The sequence below is a fragment of the Hippopotamus amphibius genome, chromosome X (assembly GCF_030028045.1).
Source record: "Hippopotamus amphibius kiboko isolate mHipAmp2 chromosome X, mHipAmp2.hap2, whole genome shotgun sequence".
Lineage (NCBI taxonomy): Eukaryota > Metazoa > Chordata > Mammalia > Artiodactyla > Hippopotamidae > Hippopotamus > Hippopotamus amphibius.
In genome coordinates, this window is record NC_080203.1 from 103,167,983 (window position 1) to 103,188,553 (window position 20,571).

Sequence of the window (20,571 nt, forward strand, 5' to 3'; positions counted from 1 at the left end):
TATTTCAGCATCTTTTCCCTTGGTTATCCTTGCCACACTCCTGCTCTACCATGAAGTGCCACTGGGTGTTGGCATGAACCTGGCTCTGCAGCCTCCTTTATGCTCATAGACAGGACCTCCTGCTACCTAATGGCAGCCCTATGTGCCACCTCACAAATTTCCTTCCCAGCTCTGAAACCTGTATAGGAAGTTTTACTTCCTGGAATCTGAAGAGGCTCCTGCTTCCTTATAAATCATTATCTGAGCTTTCCAACTCGGCTCAGGATGGAATCCCTCTGAAAATCATTAACTGGCATTATTGTGGCCATCACATCCAGAAGAGAAGAGACAGAACTTCTTGAACCCAAGAGCACTTTAAAAAACAATACTTTTCCAAGTTTTACATCAGGATGGTCATAACAGACTAATGCAAAGCTTACTTTTCAAGAACTAATTCTAGACAATAAGCATAGTAGAAAAACACTGGATACTTATAATATCCTAGCAGTTCCATGACATTCAGAATGGACTGGACAACTCTATGACATTTCTATGCATATCTTAGACACAGTTTGAAGATCGTTGGTAATGAAAGTATAACAGCAACGATGAATTGTACGTACCATAGGAGGGTTCCCAGAGAACTTCGGGACTGGGCAACCCTCTATTTTTCCCCATTCTGAGATGTTTTGAGAACATCGTGTGATGTTGTGTCTCAACAAACTCTCTGCAGTCTGCCCACGTACAATTCGCCTGAGAAGGAAATGTAAGTCCAGAGCATTTAGAGACAAGAGATTGTTTTTAGTTTTTTGAGATTCTGGACATATTTATTAGTATTCTCATATGGGTCCTGTACTTTTCACTTAAAAGTAATATCTTCTTGTCCCCTCCAAATAGATTAGAAGAAGGGAAAGAAAATGCATGATCTTCAGCAATAGAAAAAAAAATATGGGGACTTCCCTGGCAGTGCAATGGTTAAGATTCCATGCTTCCACTGCAGGGGGTGAGGGTTCAAACCCTGGTGGGGGAACTAAGATCCCACATCCCACATGCAGTGCAGTGTGGCCAAAAAGATAAGAAAGAAAAGAAAAAAATATGGACAGTGGCACAAAGGATATTTATATGTAACGTTATAGAGGGTAAGCTTTGGATCATCAGTACATGTTTTCTGAAAGGCAACATTTGTGCTTCTATTTCAAGTATTATTCTCATTTATAAACAAACGAAAACAGAAAAACTGCAAATCTAACAGAGCAACCGCTGGCCCATATAATGCCACTGTGCAAATTAGAACAAGATGCCCCCCCCCCACCCTTTGAGGACAGTCCTAGAGGCAAGAGCTTGGCCAGCAGAGCATGGGCTAATTTCTTTCCCCTTGGCCAGCACCCTCATGTAGTTGACAACCATACAACCATATATAGTAGCCTGAGACTTAGGATAAACCTTTTATTTCTTGTTTCAAGATTGTCTAAATTCAACCAAAAGGTTGAAATCCACTTAAGAGGACTTAATTTTGTAGAGATTATGCCATTCTCACAGACATCAAAGCTGCTGGTGTGTCCCTTGAAATGCTCGGAGCCCATTCACTTCAATACATATTACTTGAGCAACTACTAAAACATAATGCAGGTTGAGTGGGAACAGAGGGAGGGAAGCACTAAGTTGAGTAAGTCATCTCCCTGATCTCAAGGAACATAAATGGTAAAGTCTTTAGAATATATAATAAGAAGAGACACAGAAGGCCCTTTGTAAGTTTCTTTGGGGGACCTAAAATTTATTATGCCAGTTGGTGTATTCAGAGGATGTTTTAATTCAAGGTTATTAACCATCGCTTTCTATCCCTAGGTCTTGGGGAAGAGAATTACCATGTATTGAGCATCTATCGCGTGCCAGGCCTGGGAAAGGCACTATACACAAATTATTTCAGATAATTCTCATAACAGGCCTGAAATGTAAGTATTAGTACCCTCATTTTACGTATGAGGACACTGAGGCTTAGAGAGACCAGGCAACTAGAAGCAGAATGATTTGGTGAAAGCAATTCTGGACCCAAGCCAGACAGCCTTGGTTTCACATTCTGCATTCACCCCTTGCTAATTTGGTGGCCTTGGGCAAGTTATTTGACTTCTTTTGAGCCTCAGTTTCTTCAGCTATAAGATAGGTTTAAGTACCTCATTAAAGTTTCATTTTAGTAATCAATCGGCATGATGCATATAAAACACCAGGCACAAAGTCAGCGTCCAACAAATGATAACTATTAAAGTTCTTAATGCTCACGTTCACATGCGGAGTAAGTGATAGAAAAAAAAAAATCTGATTTTCTCCTTCTCTTCTCAATGCCAGGACCAGAAGTCAGAAAACCTGGCTGTTAATCGCAGTTCAGCTGCTACCTAGCCATGAAATTGAGCAATTAGCCAACCAGCTTAAGTAAAGTAGCAGATTCTCCTCAGGTGGAGAACAGGGTACATATATATCCTCTGCCTGCTTCAGAAGAAAATACATATCTGTGAAACTATACAAACGTAAAGTGGTGGAATTACTAAACTAGAGAGGGGAAGAGATTCAGGTTTGTTTTTTTTTTTTCAGCTTTTCTTTTTCTCTAGGATTTTCTGAAAAAGCTGGATGATGACCGAGTCCCATTTAAAGATACTCAAATGCTTTAGGAGAGTTAAGAGAGTCTTTGCACAGATTTTTCAGTGCTTAGAAAGAGATGACCAGGAGTCAGGGTCAGCAAATCGATCAAGAATGCACATGAGGACAGGGAACTATATTCAGTATCTTGTAATAAATCATAATAGAAAAGAATACGAAAAAGAATGTATACGTATAACTGTCACTTTGTTGTACACCTGAAACTAACATAACATTGTACATCAACTATACTTCAATAAAAGAATTTTTAAGAATGCACATGAGGGGTTGCTGCAGGCTGCTTCTCCCCACCCTTCCCCTTTTCATACTCTGGTCTCAGCCACTTCTAGGCCGACGACTCAGAGCAGAGTCATTGAGGCTTGAGCAGTTACTTCCTCCACCCTTAGTTATCTGGAGCCCCATACCCACTGGGGAACTTCACGGGCCTGCTTTTGCATGCAGGTGGGAGAATCAGCTAGAATGAAACAGTAGAAAAAGGAAGCCTGGTATGAAAGAAGGGTCCCAATAAGGCAAATGCTCCCAACCATAACATCCAGGCACCGTGTGTCTCTGTGAGTGCATTCATCACAGCCTGCCTTAGCCCATCTGGTTTCCAATCCCAGCTATGCCACGGATAAACTGGTGGTGCCTTGGCTACACACTTTACCTTTTTTAGCCTATTTCCTCGTCTACAATTTCCCCTGGAAAAAGGGATAGTAAGAGCATCTCTACCTTTTGGAGATTAAAATAAACATTTCATGTCTGCAACAAATGCTCAATAGAGGCTAGCTCTTCCCTTTATTATGTTAGGATGCTTGAAGATAATAACCATGTATTTCTCCTTCTTGTATTCCCCACAGTGCCTGAGATGGCTCCTCATACACAGTTGGCAATCAATGAATGATTGGCTTGAATCAAAACTCATTGAACTACAGCAAACCTTTTCACCTGATTAATCATTAACCTCTCTGGTTTGGGAGTTTGTCTAATTTACTAGGGATTAAGCCACAGGAAACACCATTGCAGACATTCAAGACCCTACCAGCACTCTCAACATGTTTTATATATGCTTGCAAAGATATTCAAAACTTTGGTGTATTTTTTCAGCTTGCTATAAATAACCGCACTATGAATAGCTATGAGTCAGCTACCAGAAACTAAAGTGGTGCTGAGTGGTTTCTATCAAAGTAACTTCTGTTTTCCCCTCATATTCCCTCAGCACACAGGCTGAACACACAAAGACAAGGAGGTCATTGTGCCTCTAACAGAGCGTCTCACACCAGGAAACTGACAGGACATAAAGTACTTGGCCTTGGAATTTAAGTACTCACTCAGCTCCATGGATGGCAAGACCAATGAAGAAGATCACGAAGAGATGGTGTGTGTACCAAAACACTTCAAAGTAAGACCTCCGGATGGTTTTGGTGGAGGAGGTGATAATTAATATGAGGCACAGTGTGATGACGACGCCAGTGATGCCTGCCAACCGGGTCACAGCCACGTACAGGCCTCCTTCAGGATTCTGTAAAACACACACACACACACACACATTATTTGTAGGCTCTCAAATGCAGGACTACCTAGTTATAAAGTGTCCAGTGAATAGGGCAATAGGTATTTTCATTCCCCCTTTAGATAATCCTAACCATCCCCCAACAGAGCGGTGTAGACTTGCAATAGATATTTCCAAATTTGGAAAAGTCTTACATGGTTGAGGTATCGTAGGAAATATCAATTGATACACAGAAATAGTTCTAAGGGAGTATCCAATAAAGGACATTTGTCAACTATATGTCCTAAAAGGTTCTGAAGCTCTTTCTCCCTTGGATTTGGAAAGTGTCATAGTTTGTAAGTGTATTCTAGACATGCCTAACATCTTAGGCTGGGTTCCTCCAAAGCAGATCCTGAGGTGAGGATTCATGGGTAAGTGATGTAGAAAGAACATGCTCCAGAAGAAACCGGTAAGGGAATGGTTTATAAGATAGGAAAGAGGAATGAGCCAAGGAAGAGGGTGATCTGGGGCCAAATCTTCAGCCTTAGGCTGCAGGGGAACTGCGGAGGGTAAATTACACCTCAGAGTTTAACCTGACTCAAGGCAAGGAAGCTGGGTTTTCATGGCCTGCACCCATCAGTTATTGGTTAAAAGCTGCTCAGCGAGATAGCTATCCAGGCCCTTTCAGATCTCTGAGTTTATGGGCAAAGGGACTCCAACAGCCCCAGGGCAGGCTTCTGAGGAAGAAACGCACATACAGGAAATTGAAAGTGAAAGCACACAGAAGGGTGGGGAAGCACAGACATAGTAAAAAGTGATCTGAAGAGATCTGGGCACAGCACTGCATGGTCAGCTCACTTGATATGTTCACATTGCCACCCTTATGTATGAACAAGTAAAAGAAAAATTATCCAAGACATTAACAGAAAAAGAATTTCTATTTTATTTGATGCTGTTTAATTCTGTCCTTAAATAGACCAGCTCAATGTTTTTATATCAGCCTGAGGATAATTATTTCTGCAAAATTAATGAACTTTTCTTGTAATCTATTCTAAACAGACAGGAAACGTGTGTGGAATTTGGTATATAGTGAGTGATGTGATTCGGCCATCCTCCCAAACCATAGGGCACAAGAAAATGATTTAGAACTTCTCCCTCTGAGTTTAGAAAGCTTCAGCAACTGCCGGAAAGGGAAAAGTCCTTGCCTGTGGATTCCCCAAATGGCTGCCCCCAGAGCAATTAGCAGACATAGGCCACCTCTCAGATGTTGTAGGCAAGAAAGAGGAAAAGCATCGCTGATAGGTGTCAGCTGGTAGCTGACCTGGCATTAACACCTCAGCCAGAGCGTTCCCTATTTCACATAAACAATTTCATAGAACACCAACATCAGACAAGGTCATTCTATGACTGTGATGGACTGAGACAAAAACAAGACCACTCTGAAATCTTATCTGAGCCAAGACAAAAACATGGGTGACTGTTGCTTCTTGACCTCTTATAGATTTAGCCCCATTTTTCTGCCTTCTAGAAAAAAATTAAGATACCCAATGCTGGAACTATCCCCAGTTCCTGACCATACCTGATCCAGAGCAAATGCTTCCTGAAACCCCTCTCAAATCATCTAACACAAGTCCCACAGCAAGCCTTTCTCAACACCCTCCTGAGTTGCCCCAGACTTCCTCATAGTATGAGGTCTCTTTGCTGCCGTAACTAATAAACCCAACTTTGCTTGACTAGACTATGTTCCTGGCTTTCTTTGACTGTTGGGCATTGCCATGGATAAGCCTCCAGGCTCCACGTATACACATTCTTACAGGTGAGTTTAAGAAATTGGAGAACATCTAGTGACCCTCCACATATGGCATCAGGAGAGTGGGAGACATTTTTTCTGGGCCCACATTCTTGGAAGCTACAGAACTGTCCCTCTGATAGTCAACTTTTGCCATTGTCATTGTTCTGACCAACTAGAATTCTTCACTCACTGAAATCTAATCCTCAGTTTTAACGGTCTGGAGAACATCTGAATCAGGAAATAAGAGGCTTACCTTGATTCTTTGTCGAACAAAATTGAGGTAAGTTTCATTAGGCTTATCTCCAATGTTAGAGAGTGCTATTGAATAAGTATCAGAATTGTTGACTCGGGCATTCACACACCACTCCACGTTAAATAGGTGTGCAATGGTGTGAATTGCTGAAGAGGGCAGAGAAAGAAACAAAGAGGGTGAAGAGTGTGCACAGTTTTATCTGGAGCTGGGTTTCTGGCTACAGCCCCTGACTCTACGATAAGTTAGTGGAGATTTGACAAGGATCCCTTCTTACACCAACACCAACACCTTAATAATTATAATAAGAACGCAAAATACATAATACATATAAACACATGAATACTATTATATATACATATGTGTGTATATATACATATACATGTGTGTATACATATACATATGTGTGTATATACATATACATATGTGTGTGTACATATACATATGTGTGTATATATACATATACATATGTGTGTATATATACATATACATATGTATATAAACGATAATAAAAAGAAAGTGTTTAGCTGATAAGGGCTATCTTAAGAGATTCTCAACTTATGGGCTATGGCCCTTGTAGGGTTACTGAAAGAAATCCATGAATCTACATGTTCAACCAAGTATTTAAAAAAATGAATGAATAAAAGCTCTCATATTGTGGGCTAACAAACAATTTTGATGCTAAAAAATGTGGGAAAAGGTGAACACACTGGGATTTTATCAGAAGAGCCTAAGGGAAGAAAGTTTTAAGACCTGAAGGAATAAATCCTAATGTTGGGATGGCAGAAAGAGTGGTGAATATTTTTTAACAGAATTCATTCAAAAAATACAACATGTCCAATTACCACCTAATCTACCTGCAAAGGCTGATCTCTTATTTTAAAAATATCTTAGCAGGAACACTCTGGTTCCAAGTTTTCTCTGCAGTTCTCAAGTATCTTAATGAACTTACCAGTGTGAAGTGCAATCATCCATGCCACCATTTTATGAAAGGTGAGGTTCCTATCCAGTTGTCTTCGAATTCTTGTTGAGCAGCACTTTGGATTAAAGGGAAAAGGATGAAATCGTAATTGTTAACAAGAAAGTTGTCTCTGTGCCAGTCATTATACACATATCGTCTCATTTAATTCTTACAACCACCCTAAAAATTTTATCATTCTACCCATTTGACAGATGAGAACACTGAGGCTCAGATAGATACACTCATCTTCCCAAGGTCAAACAGCCAAAAAGTAGCATGGCTGGCTTAACCAATGTTTTAAGTTCTCATACTACAAACATAAAAAGCCTCTCAAAGAATCCATTGCTTAGTTGTATAAAATGTGAATTTGGACAGAAAACATCTAGCTACATAGTTTCTAGTTCAGATTAATTTATTCAATAAAGAGGGAATATAGAAACTTTAAAAGGACAGGGCTGCCCTCAAAGACCTGAAGGTCCAGTGGGGACACAGACAAGTGAACAATCCTACAACAAGTGAAGTTTCAGAATAGCACCTTTCCAGGACAAACACACTACGGGGGGAGAAAAAAAGTGTCCACCTGCACATGTTGATAGAGACAACATAACAAGGAAGATCATTAACAAAATAATCATAGCAAAAATAATAATAGTACTTCCAAAGAGCTTGTGCAAGGAGCTGCTTTGTGTTTTTTTTGTTTGTTTTTTAAATTTTTGACTGGACCTTGCAGCATGCAGGGTCTTAGTTCCCTGACTAGGGATCGAACCTGCACCCCCTGCAGTGGAAGCTCAGACTCTTAACCACTGGACTGCCAAGGAAGTCCCTAGGAGCTGCTTTAAGTGTTTTACATGCATCAACTCATTCTTACATTAATCCTATGTGGGAGGTATCATTATCATCACATGACAGATGAGGAAACAAAGGATAGAGAGGTTACCTTCCCTTAGGTTGCATAGTTAATAAGTGACAGGGCTGGGGTCTAAACCCAGGCTCTCTGATGCCAGAGATATCAACATTCTGATATTTTATACCTTTTATGATTACCTTGGCATTAAAATGGTATTTTGGTCAATTGGTTAGTGTAATTGTCCTACTGACATATGTTAGAAGATGTGGGTTTGAATCTGGATTCAGGTCAAGGCCCAAAGTAGAGAGGAAAAAAAAACTAAAAAACCTGGTTTCTGGTTGAATCAGACAGAGCTTTGTTCTCCTGAAAAGTGGTCAGGTGCTCACTTTGGATGCTTTGTTTCCAAGGCTAGATGTACTGCCATAGAGATTCAGAAAACTTTATGGAGAACAGAGTGAAGTGCCACAAAAACCCCAAAACAAAACAAAAAACTTAGGTGTTTTAAATACCTGGTTCTAAACATATTCAATTTTAATACAGGGGTGTTAAATATTTGGCTTACTTATTTTTAATAAAATGTTCTGGTTTTATAGAAAAAATAGAATTGCATGGAAAATTGTGCTTACTCCACTATCTCTGAGTTAGCTACATCTATGGAGGGCAGGCTTTTTGGATCATTAAAGCAGATTCCTGGAACTGCAGAAACACTAGTAAGGAAGACATGGAGGATTCCAGAGAAAGAAAAGAACATTTAGGCTTTATTGAATGCCTTCTGTGAGCCAGGCAGTTTACCCATAATCATTGCCTTATTTAATGTAACCAGATAAGTATTACTGTCCTCATTTTACAGATAACAAACCAAAGCTAAATTTTCACATTGGCTGGGATCCAAGTCTATTTGTCTTCAAGTTTCATTCCCTTTTCCATCAAACTGAATGTAAAGATACAGTCACTATTATTCTACATGTCTAAAAACCAAGACAAGAATTTAAGTCTAAGTACTCTATCTGGAAAGTGAGGTTAGGGGAAGTAAGATTGGGAAGGGAGGGAAACCAATAAGGGACTTCCCTGGTGGCACAGTGGTTAAGAATCCGCCTGCCAATGTAGGGGACCTGGGTTTGATCCCTAGTCCAGGAAAATCCCACATGCTTCGGAGCAACTAAACCTAGGCACCACAACTATTGAGCCTGTGCTCTAGAGCCCACGAGCCACAACTACTGAGCCCATGTGTCACAACTACTGAAGTCTACATGCCTAGAGCCCGTGCTCCACAACAAGAGAAGCTATTGCAATGAGAAGCCCGCACACCACAATGAAGAGTAGCCCCTGCTCACCGCAACTAGAGAAAGCCCATGTGCGTCAATGAAGACCCAACACCTCAAAAAAGGGTGTATCAGTATATCAACTATCATATCTTATCAGGCTCTCGGATCAGGGAACTCTGGGAGACTGTGTAGGATACACCCCCAGAGGTTGGTTGGTTTGTTACCTGAGGGGTTAGGAAGCTTGGGTAGTCCTCCACCAACTCCTATCCATCATTGGCTGAGGGCTCTTCCCAGGGCATCAACTCCCTGGCATTTCAGGCTTGCCCCAGGAGAGGGCTGAAAGAAAATCCTCAGACAGAGAATGACCTGGGCTGGCAGAAGGCAGCTGCCCCACGTGTTGGAACAGCCAGTGCAGAGGAAATATGGGTAGAACACTACTAGCAGCAGCTACAACAAATTGTCCACCAGTGGCTCTAAGTGGTGACTCAGGCTCTCAAAATAAGGGTTTACTGGTTGAAATCACTTCTTTTACATTTCTGTTGGTGGAAAATTGACTGTGTATCTTCTTATATAGCCTCCTTGTCTTTTGTGTTTATTTCAAGTGCCATCCGTTGTTTTACTCCTTTGTATTTTTTACAATGTTTAGGAAATATCTTTTTCCTGTTTTGTGATTGCTAGGTTCCTCTGCAGCTTCATAGAGTCCCCAGTGACCTTATATAATCTCCTCCCCTTGAGTGTGAGTAGGACCTGACCTATGACTACGATGGAATGATACTCCTGTGATTTTGTTACACTATATGGAAAAAGGGATTTTGCAGAGGCAATTAAAATCCCAGATTGACTTTAAGAGAGAGATTATCTGGGTGGGCCTGACCCAATCACATGAGTCCTTTAAACCGGGGTCTAAAAGTCAGAGATCTTAGGTGCAAGAAGTATTTGATATGCCATTGCTGGCTTGAAGATGGAAGGGGCCACATGGCAAGGAATATATCTCGGATCTGGGAGCAGCCCCAGAGTAACTGTCAGCAAGAGGTAGGGACCTCGGTCCTGCAGCTGCCCGGGACTGAATTTTGCTAACAAAAATGAGCTTGGAAGAAGATTTTACCCAGAGTTTGCATATGAGAATTCAGCCCAGTTGACACCTGGATGTCAGCTTTGTGACACCTTGAGCAGAGAACCCAACAAGAGGATGCTGGACTTCTACACAGCTGTGAACTAGTAAATGGGAATTGTTTTAAGCCTCTAAGTTTGTGGAAATGTGCTACATAGAAATAGATCATTAATACAGTCCTCATTGGAGTGATAGATACAGTTGGAGTCCCAAGAAAGAGAGAATAGGAATTAGTAGGGTCAGAAAGCAATTTGCCATCAGGTATATCTGTGTTGGACCCCAGCCCTACCACCTAGCTGCATGACATTGAACGATATGCTCAGTTACCAGCCTTCTCACCTATATATTTATCATAGTTCTTCCCTCATAGTTCTGTTTCATAGATTCATTGAGAGGTGTTTAAAAAACATTTGATTTTTTTTTTGGTATTATTTAACTTTTCAGCTAGTACGACATGGCTCCCCAGCTAGAGGGTAAGCATTCTGTGTGTGGAGCAATATATCATGTATTTTTAACAATCCTTTCGTAATTATTTTGGTTAAATGACATTTTCACTGTCCTAGAATCTGACAATTATTTTAAACCTATACAGGTGCATTTACTCACATATCCATACTTGCCACACGATTTTCTTTTCTACTTCCAGGTAGATCGTTTTGAAACTTTTTGGGGAAAAGCTATTGGCTCCTGCATACTGAATTTGAAGAAAAGGAATGTGGTTTTGCCATGGTCTCTACACTGTCTCCATAATTCTACCCTTATCATCATCAACGTAGATCATCAAAAAATACGAAACGATAGATTTCAATGCCCCTTATCAGCTTGAGCAACAAACTGTTAGAGAAAAATTAACTGAGTGCCAGAAAAATGGAGAGATGTGCTTGGGAAACATAAGGTCCATCCAGCAACAGTCTGATCTTAATAGGTAGTTTTAAAAAATGCTATTTAGTATGAAATACATACATTTTATTAAGAGAAAAACCAGACTCTTAGTCATTAATGAGTTAGTAGAATGGGTCCTACCAGGGCACCAACCCCTCATTTTTCCTAGCCACCCTCTATAGTGTGGTCAGGAATGGCAAACACATCCAAAGAGAAGCCATAAGTCATGATTATACAGGGCTTCCAGATACAATCTCCTCATCATTTCCTGACAAGGGGGCAAGATGGCTGGTTGGTGGGGTGGGAAAGGAGGGCTTTGCTGCCTATGACTGCCCAGGGCGTTTTTCTTCCTCCCTACCACGCAGATACCATTTTTATGCTTTTTGAGTCACTTGTGAATTACTGCCAGCCACCTACTAATGACCCAAGCTACCATCATGCACCATAGCTTCCTCACCAAACGACCAGTCTACTTTTTGCCATTGACTTCTAAAGGGAAGTTTCTCTGTTACTATCAACTAGAGCCTTGCCCAATCTCAATAAGCTAACATTCAAGTGCAAGGGAGATTACTGAATTATCTTGGCAGGTTTCTATTCTCGATTCAAACTATGAGAGCAAAAAAATTCAAAAAATTGAGAAATGGAAATACAAAGAAGTGCATATTTAATGGGGCATAACATTAGCTTCTGTAACATGAGTGTTACGGAAACTTTAAAGTTCTATTTTATGTACACCTGGTCTCGCCACAAGTGCCATGAATGAATTTGAATTAGATATTTATATACAATTTGAGAGAAATCACAAAAACCAGCCTCGAATCTACAGAACTCAGGCAAAGAAACTGACGGTAATGTTGAAACCTGGTGGCAGTAGAATATGCAGTAAATATGAAGAACACCACTGGATTTGTATAGCACTGTCTATACAAATTAAAATTACAAGTTTATTAATTAATTAAAATTTAATTAAAATTGAAATTACATGTTTATCTTCTATCTCTTCCATAAACTCTAAGCTCCCTGAGCTCATGGCTCATCCATGTCTTACTCTCTACTCACTCTGTGTCCCCCGTGCTTAGCATATAGTTGGCACTCAACAAATATTTGTTGAGTGCCAACTGACAACACACTAGTTGACAAACTTAGTCCATTAATACACTTTTAGAATATCATTCATATTCATTCTTACACTTGCATTATCTCACCTGTTTTTTAGCTAAAAACAGCAACAAAAAGAAAAATAGGGACTTCCCTGGTGGCGCAGTGGTTAAGAATCTGCCTGCCGGGTTCGATCCCTGGTCCAGGAAGATCCCACATGCTGTGGAGCAACTAAGCCCATGTGCCACAACTCTAGAGCCCATGAGCCACAACTACTGAGCCCATGTGCTGCAACAACTGAAGCCCTCGCACCTAGAGCCCATGCTCTGCAACAAGAGAAGCCACCGCAATGAGAAGCCCATGCACCGCAAAAAAAAAGGAAAACACCAATTATGAAACAGGAAGTCCAAGAGCCTTGCCCTGGATCACATGGTTAGATATAGAGCTACATTGAGGGCCTCTAACTCTTAGGCTATATAAGGTTATAGAAAAGAGCTCACTCTCTCACCTTCCTGTTTCTTTCAGATCTTCAGACTAGAACTTCCATCCAAGTTGAGATTATTAAGGCTTCTTTGGGGACTTCTGTATGCTGAGTCCCATCATTCTCCATTTCCCTCAACAGAGTAGGCTCAGAGCCTTTACCCCTATCTTTCCTGGGGTGGGCCAACCCTGGGATTTTCTTTCTCCAGCTAAACAGAAGGATTAGAAAGCCAAGTCTAAAGGATTAAGACTACTAGAAACTGAAGCCCTCATGAGGATCTTCCCTCCTTTTAGGCCACAGGAAGCCTAAAAGTGGCCATTACAACATGTGCCGCTCACAGGGCATGCCCGCGCAATGGCAATGCAATTTGGGCCTGTGGGGTAACAAGGATTTCTTAACAGGCCACCTTGGCGAAAACACTGCCTGTTTCTCAGGGTTTACTTCCTCTTAAAAGCAAGTATTTGAACAGGGGGTGGGGGGAAGAGAATAAAAAAGCTATAGTCCCGGAAATTCATTTAGCAAATGTTCATTGGGTATCTGCGATATACCAGAAGTTGTACTTTACAGGCGGCTCAGCAAGAAAACTTTTCAATTACCATGGGATCCAGCAATCCCACTCCTGGGCATATATCCAGATAAAACTCTAATTCAAAAAGATACATGTACCCCAATGTTCATTGCAGCACTATTCACAATAGCCAAGACATGGAAACAACCTAAATGTCCGTCGACAGATGAATGGGTAAAGAAGATGTGGTACATATATATGATGGGATACTACTCAGCCATAAAAAAGAATGAAACAATGCCACTGGCAGCAACATGGATGCAACTAGAGATTATCATACTAAGTGAAGTCAGTCAGAAAGAGAAAGACAAATACCATATGATATAACTTACATGTGGAATCTAAAATATGACACACATGAATCTATCTATGAAGCAGAAACAGACTTACAGACATAGAGAACAGACCTGTGGTTGCCAAGGCAGAAGAGTGTGGGGGAGGGATGGAGTGGGAGTTTGGTGTCAGTAGACGCAAACTGTTACGTGTAGAGTGGATAAACAACAAGGTCCTACTGTATAGCACAGGGAAATATATTCAATGTCTTGTGATAAACTGTAATTGAAAAGAATATAAAAAAGAATGTATATATATGTATAACTGTCACTTTGCTATACAGCATAAATTAACACAACATCATAAATTGTGCTTCAATTAAAAAAAACTTTACAATCAAATGGAGTTCTATCTCTGTGGTTTCTAAGGTTGAAAAGATTATTTTGGAAGTCCGTGTAATTAATGTCTACTGTTAGTTGTAGCCTGCTAACCCTATATTAGTAAATCAAGTGTTGTATAGTTCTTAAAGAAAAAAAATCTCCTTAGGATCAACGTGAATTTAGTAAGACTAGGGAAAACGAGGCAGAGTTCAAGGCAAGTTCTAATTGTTATCGACAGTTTAGATCATTTTCCTTCCCCCACACAGTCTTTGATTACCAATGAAGTATTAACACCTCAGCTATACATTTAAGGTTCTAGTTTACTAGCAAAGCTCCAGCCTAACCTCAGACACCTGCCCTTCAAAATCCCTACACCCCGGGCTTCCCTGATGGTGCAGTGGTTAAGAATCCACCTGCCAATGCGGGGGACATGGGTTTGATCCCTGGGCCAGGAAGATCCCACGTGCTGCGGAGCAACTAAGCCCATGCACCACAGCTACTGAGCCTGCGCTCTAGAGCCTGTGTGCCACAACTACTGAGCCTGTGCGCCTAGAGCCCTGCTCTGCAACCAGAGAAGCCACCGCAACGAGAAGCCCGTGCGCCGCAACGCAGAGTGGCCCGCACGCAGCAAAGAAGACCCAATGTAGCCAAAAATAAATTAAATACATAAATTTATTAAAATATAAGATAAAAAAAATCCCTACACCCCCATCAAAGTACATTGCTTGCTTCTCTCTACTATAAATGACCTCTACTTAGGTAATTTTTTGGAAAAAAGCTAGTTAATATAAAAAGAACATCTTATTAAAAGGAAAAAGAGGCTACTAGTCACTAATGAGCAGTGGAAGAGCATCAGTCCCTAACTTTGGAAGCACTACCCTCAATGGTGTGATCAGGAATGGCAAACACATCCAAAGAGAAGCCACAAGTCGTGATCACCCAAGAATACAATTTCCTCACCATTTCCTGTGCTTTTGCCCATACCGTTTCCCCCATGTAGAATGTCTTTCTCTCTTCTTTGCATCTCCTACAGGCTTATTTTCTCCTTATATGCCCATATCTGATGCCACCTTCTCTAAAAAGCCTTTTTTCATCCCCTGCGCCACCTGATATAATTTCCCTCTCCTTTGATGGATTCCCTGTAGCTCCTTATTTGTAACATTTTGTGGCACCCATCATATTTTGCTTTGTATCGTATTAATTTGAGTACGTTTGCAGATTCCAAGTTCCTTGTTTCTCATCTTTGTATAACAATATCAATAAGAAATTTGTATACCATTTTATAGATTACAAAAGCTCTTCCTACATAATCTGTTTTCCTTCTAGCATAGTATATTAGGGGCTCACTAAATTGCTCAAGTGAGAGTGAAAGAGCCCGGGGCACTTAGAAATCTCCAAACACCTCAATTCCATGGACCTAACACCTGTCACATTCATTACATAGTGACTCATAGCTCATTGATCCCATCTTCTTGGGATATTATCCACAAAAGAGATTTTCTCTGACTTAAAAATTTTGAAAAACACGGCACTGTGAGATTCATCCCCAAATTTCACGTCTCATAAATCCCTGTTTATATACATATACGTATGTCATATTATGTATATCTGTGTGTGTGTACATGCACATGTACTTCATTGCTATTACTGAGGTATAGGTTGATTGGTGGTTGTGTTTTTGTTTTTTGTTTTGTTTTTAATGTCTGTTCCAGGTTAAATGGTTGTCCCAGGGCGCTCCATCAACAAATAATATAAAAATAGAAAATCAAGCATGGCTTGGCTCATGACTATTGTACAGAGGTTGGAATCCTTACAAACCCTTGGTTTGCTTTTCCTAAAAAAGGGCATTGAGCTTGACGGCCTTTGAAATTTTGAGGAACTCAAACTTCGTAAACGTTGTTTCTTACCGCACTAGAACCCCTGAGGAAGGAGAGCAGATTTCGACAGACTGGCAGCAGAATCAGCATGCAGTTGAAATTCAGGCAGGCTGCAGGGGCCCTGGCCAGGGCCAGCGCTGACTGGAAGAGGCAGGAAAAGAAGCAGGGTGACTCCTGTGAGCCCAGAACACCCCCCACCCCATTCCCCTTCCCCCACTCCCCCAGGCTTCCCAGCATGAGGCCCACACCACAGAGACATCAAGTTATCTGGGAAGAAGGATCCTTCAGAGCCAAGGGTTGATTTTTAAGGCCTGCTGGGATCCTTTATCTGAATCTGGCCCTTGCTCCCCACCCCAACATTTTATTAGGAACATTTTCAAACATAGAATTTGAAATAATTTTACAATGAATACCTGTTGATTCATCTTCCAGATTCTAACCTTTTACATTTTATGATGCTTGCTTTGTCACATGTCTATTCACCTATTCATCCATCTGCCCATCCCTCTATCTATCCAACAACGCATCTTATTTTTGATGCATTTCCAAGTAAGTTGCAGACCGCTTCACTTCCTTCTAAATATTTAAGCATGTGTATCATTAACTAGAGTTCAGTATAAAAACTGGGGCTTTGTAAAGAAGATTTTCTGAGCACTTAGACTAACCTCAACAGTAACTAAGTTCATATGGTGTAATGCTTTGGCATTATTATTGTTCTTTGTAATGTCTAAAGAAGTTGCATATTTTGGAGAAGGAAAATGCAAAGGGAAATCATCATTTTTAGCATCAACTTGAATAAGTTAACAACAATTATAATAATGTAGTATAATTATCTGTTATAATTACTTATGCATATGATGTATAATACATATTATAATTAGTATTAAGTAATGAATTCATGGTTCCAGCGTGATGTAATAAATGATGTCCTCTGGGGGCAGCCGTAAGTGTAATTATTTTCATTTATGATGAAAAAAAGCCCTGGCAGTTCAAGGATACTGAGGATGCTAATGGGCCCAAGAAAAGTCAGGGGCCTTCGCTCTGCCAGTCTAGTCAACGAACATGACCTTTGGGCAAGTTCCTCAAAGGCTCCATATGTAGGGAGAGGCTTACTTCCTGAAGATTATTTCATCACATGTCACTAGGAGCAGGGCACTTCTTGCACAAAAGTAGTAGGAATCAGATGATTTAGATAATATAGGAAGTCCCAGTTGTGCCACCTGTGTCACCTCTGGATCGATCTCTCCAACCTGGCCATCCATTCCAGAGTCAATATTAGACTTCTCCTTTAAGTGGCATAATTGTTCTTGGAGGGGAAGGCTGCTGCTGGGACCCTCTGCCCCACTTCTGTTTGTCCCACACTGGAAGGCCTAAAGACTCTTGCTCAGGGGTTTGCAATGGAGGCACTGAGGCTGATGGTGCTGTTTGGGTTGGTCAGAATATTTCTTAAAAATATTAAAAGGAATAGGAACAAGAATCTGTGATTAGACATGGGATCCAGCCAATATTGTGGGAGATGGAACTTATACTTACCCCAAGAAGTTTTCGAGTATAAAAGAACTGAGGTGGAATATCATAAACCCGGTAGTACCAGACAAAGAGGAAGACGTTCATCCCCAGCCATACCAGCTGCACAAACAGAAATGGTTGCGTGAAATTTTCATGTTTCAACAGGTAGATTTCACACCAGTTTAGAGTCAGACCAGGGTCAGGACTTCCCCAAATACAGCCTTTGATAAATGTGGTTACAAACCTGGGCAGAACCAGCTTCGAGCCAGCTCCTTCCTGCAAGAGTGTCACTAAGCTTCTCTGTAATTAATCTTTCAACCCTGTGTCGTCCCCCATGATTGTTTCACTACTTGGCCAGTACAAGCTGAGTTATTATCAGTCTATCTTCCCTCTTTCTCTCTCCTCCTCTTAGATCAATAGATGGTAATAGGTGACTCTTCTTAAAAAGAGAAGTGAAAGGAATCTGTTACTATGCTGTCCCCTGCACCAGTAGGACTTTGTGTTTGATTCTCACAGGTGTGATCACCCCCCTCCCTCCACCCTGCAGCATCCCACCCCAGCTAGTGGGTGTGGCATCAGCTAAAATGGCAAGCCTTTAAGTTCTACTTGGTAAGTTTTGCTTCACCTTTGAAAGAGGGAATAGTGAGCATCAGTGAAGGGATGAGAGGCATGGGATTTTTTTTTTAAAAAGGAGATCCTTCTAGATTGTAACTGCTCATTTCATCCCAAGCACTGACTGCATCAAATGATGACCCTGCCCAGTCCTCCACCTTCAGCTCCACAATAGGGATCTTTTCTTAACTGTGATTTCAGCATATCTGATGTCCTTCGACGCTTGAGAACAGTCTCTCTTTATAAACAAGGAGGTACTAAAACCACTTCTCTATTTCCTAACCTTGTCATTTTTACTCTTGGCTTCCAAGCTGTGTTTTTGCTTTCAAGTATATGAGTGTTTAATTTAGAGAGAGGTCATTTCCCGGGGAAAATTGTGGTAAGAGCTAAAAGTATAATTTGAACTTATTTTTTATAGGAGTAATCTGCTCTTAAAATGAGGATAAGAAATCAACTTAACAGCTTGGAGTCCTCAGAACAATTCTGTATTGCATTAGAATGCTGATTTGGCTCAATTTTTTTTTAATGACAACATACTCGTAGTTTTTATTTTACCTGTGCCACTCATTTCTCTCTACCTCTACAGCTCAAAGAGTTATATTTACTTCATGATAAATTCTTTCAAAAATTTCATTCATAAGTGTTCTTTTTAACATCTAGATAATACTTTCATTGGCTATTTGGAAAAGCTACTTATAAATCACATTTCTCTCAATAAAAGATCTAAAAAATAAATAAATAAATAAATCAATCAATCAATCATATTTCTATCTTCCCAATTGTCCGTGACTGCTTTGCTGAGACCACCATCTTAAAATAATAGTTGATCTTTGTTATGTTAAAAACTAAAGACATCATCTATTCGAAAATTAGCCATATCTTTACTTACAAAAATTGTTTCTCAAGATGGATTATATTGATTTATATATAGCTATATATAATATATATCATATATACACTATACATATGTGTCTAGATAGTTTACTGCAATTCCCTTCCCTTAAATTTTTAAAAATCTCACAAATAACTAAAGGTTACCTCAGAGGAAAGAAGACACTTTTTTATTTAAAAAAGAAAGTTGAGAACTTCAATTATTTTTGGTGTAATTACTGAAATAAAGGCCAATTTCTCATACATGAGCCAGTCTTGCATTTGTTATTTGGAAAACTATATGCAATTTCAATTGCCCATTTTTAGGTGGTATAAATACATTAAAAAAATAGAGACATTTTTGCCTCTGAGTAAACATTAATAAGTAACTCAGATTCAGGGATCATTAGCATGAAATGTCTTCTACTCCCACTGTGAAATGCTGGCTAATTTAGTACTCCTAAAATCTCCAGAAATAAACTAGGTGAAGTGAGCCCCCAGATACATTGTTTCCATTAATAAGTTTGGAAGAACGGACTCTCTGCTTACAGATGGATGCATGTTCACATAATAAATCAGTTTCAACACAATTTCTCAAACAAAACAAACAAACAAACAAAAAAGCTTTGCTCTATTTTCATTCCCAAGAGAACCCAGGCAAGTCAGAGGATTTGTAATTTCTTTCTCATTGGTACTTACAATGACAAAGATGGAGAGGCCCTCATTCACAAACCAGTTCCCCATGGTGGCAGAGGTTCAGCACCCTGAGTGTTCCTTTCTTCTCTGCTATGCTTCTTCTTCCCATGAGGAAATGAAAACAGCAGTCTTGGGGCAATCTGTTTCCTTTTCTATTATCAGATATTAGCTAATCATTGGTCAACCGAAAAGCCTGTCTCCATAACAAATTTAAATCTTTAACCACAAAAAAATGACAGAAAAAAGTCTACAATGATCCAATCACAACTAAACATAGTGGGAAATGAAACTAACTTCTACAAGTGAGAGAGAAATAACAGTGCAATTCACAGTATTTTACACAGTGAACTAATTTTTGGACTGATTGGTTATCAAGTGGTAATTTTTTAAAAAGTCACCCAACTAGCCATGACTTCGTGCTAGGTAAAAAACATTAAATAGATATGATATATCTTGACAGGCTGGAGCAGCATTTACAGTCTTGTTGAGAAGAAAAATAAGCACTGGGGTGGTTGATATTTATAGAGTGCTTACATTGTGCCAATTTTCTAAGATACGTATGTGTGCATGTAAATACATGTGTATGTACCCATACACACATATGTATATTTGAGTTGATACATATCTATGTGTGTGTTTACACACAGACACCTATATACACACATATATAAATTCAGTATTTAAATAAATTAATTTGATACTAACTATTCAACTTTATAAAGTAGTTTCTATTATGATCACATTTACAGATGAGGAAACTGAGATTCAGAGCAGTTAAGTTACTTGGCCAAGGTCATGCAATTAGGAAACCATGGAGTTGGGATTTGAAACCCAAGCAATTTGGCTATACTTTTAACCATGAAACCAGAAAAAAAAAAAAGCTGACAGTGGCAACCCCATCCCAAATCACTCCCAATACAACAATGGGAAAAGAAAACATAACAAATAGACCAAAATGTTTGAATGACTGTAGTATTCCCAGGCAGACATGAAAATT

At 40.0% G+C, this 20,571-nt stretch overlaps 1 protein-coding gene across 2 annotated transcripts in view; it reads right to left on the bottom strand.

Annotated features, from left to right (window-relative positions):
- Window positions 1-19,697, bottom strand: part of LOC130842524 (cytochrome b-245 heavy chain) — a 33,137-nt gene extending 13,440 nt beyond the window's left edge. Inside the window, exons 1-7 of one of the 2 annotated variants that reach the window (XM_057719182.1) lie at window positions 19,578-19,697; window positions 17,421-17,516; window positions 15,918-16,028; window positions 7,097-7,181; window positions 6,148-6,293; window positions 3,942-4,132; window positions 603-732 (exon numbers count right to left, since the gene is read on the bottom strand). In XM_057719182.1, the coding sequence (XP_057575165.1) occupies window positions 603-732; window positions 3,942-4,132; window positions 6,148-6,293; window positions 7,097-7,181; window positions 15,918-16,028; window positions 17,421-17,516; window positions 19,578-19,622 (804 nt within the window). In that variant the 5' untranslated portion in view covers window positions 19,623-19,697. The remainder of the gene's footprint in view (window positions 1-602; window positions 733-3,941; window positions 4,133-6,147; window positions 6,294-7,096; window positions 7,182-15,917; window positions 16,029-17,420; window positions 17,517-19,577) is intronic. The other variant, XM_057719183.1, reaches the window with a different exon arrangement.
- Between the last annotated feature and the right edge of the window lie 874 nt (window positions 19,698-20,571).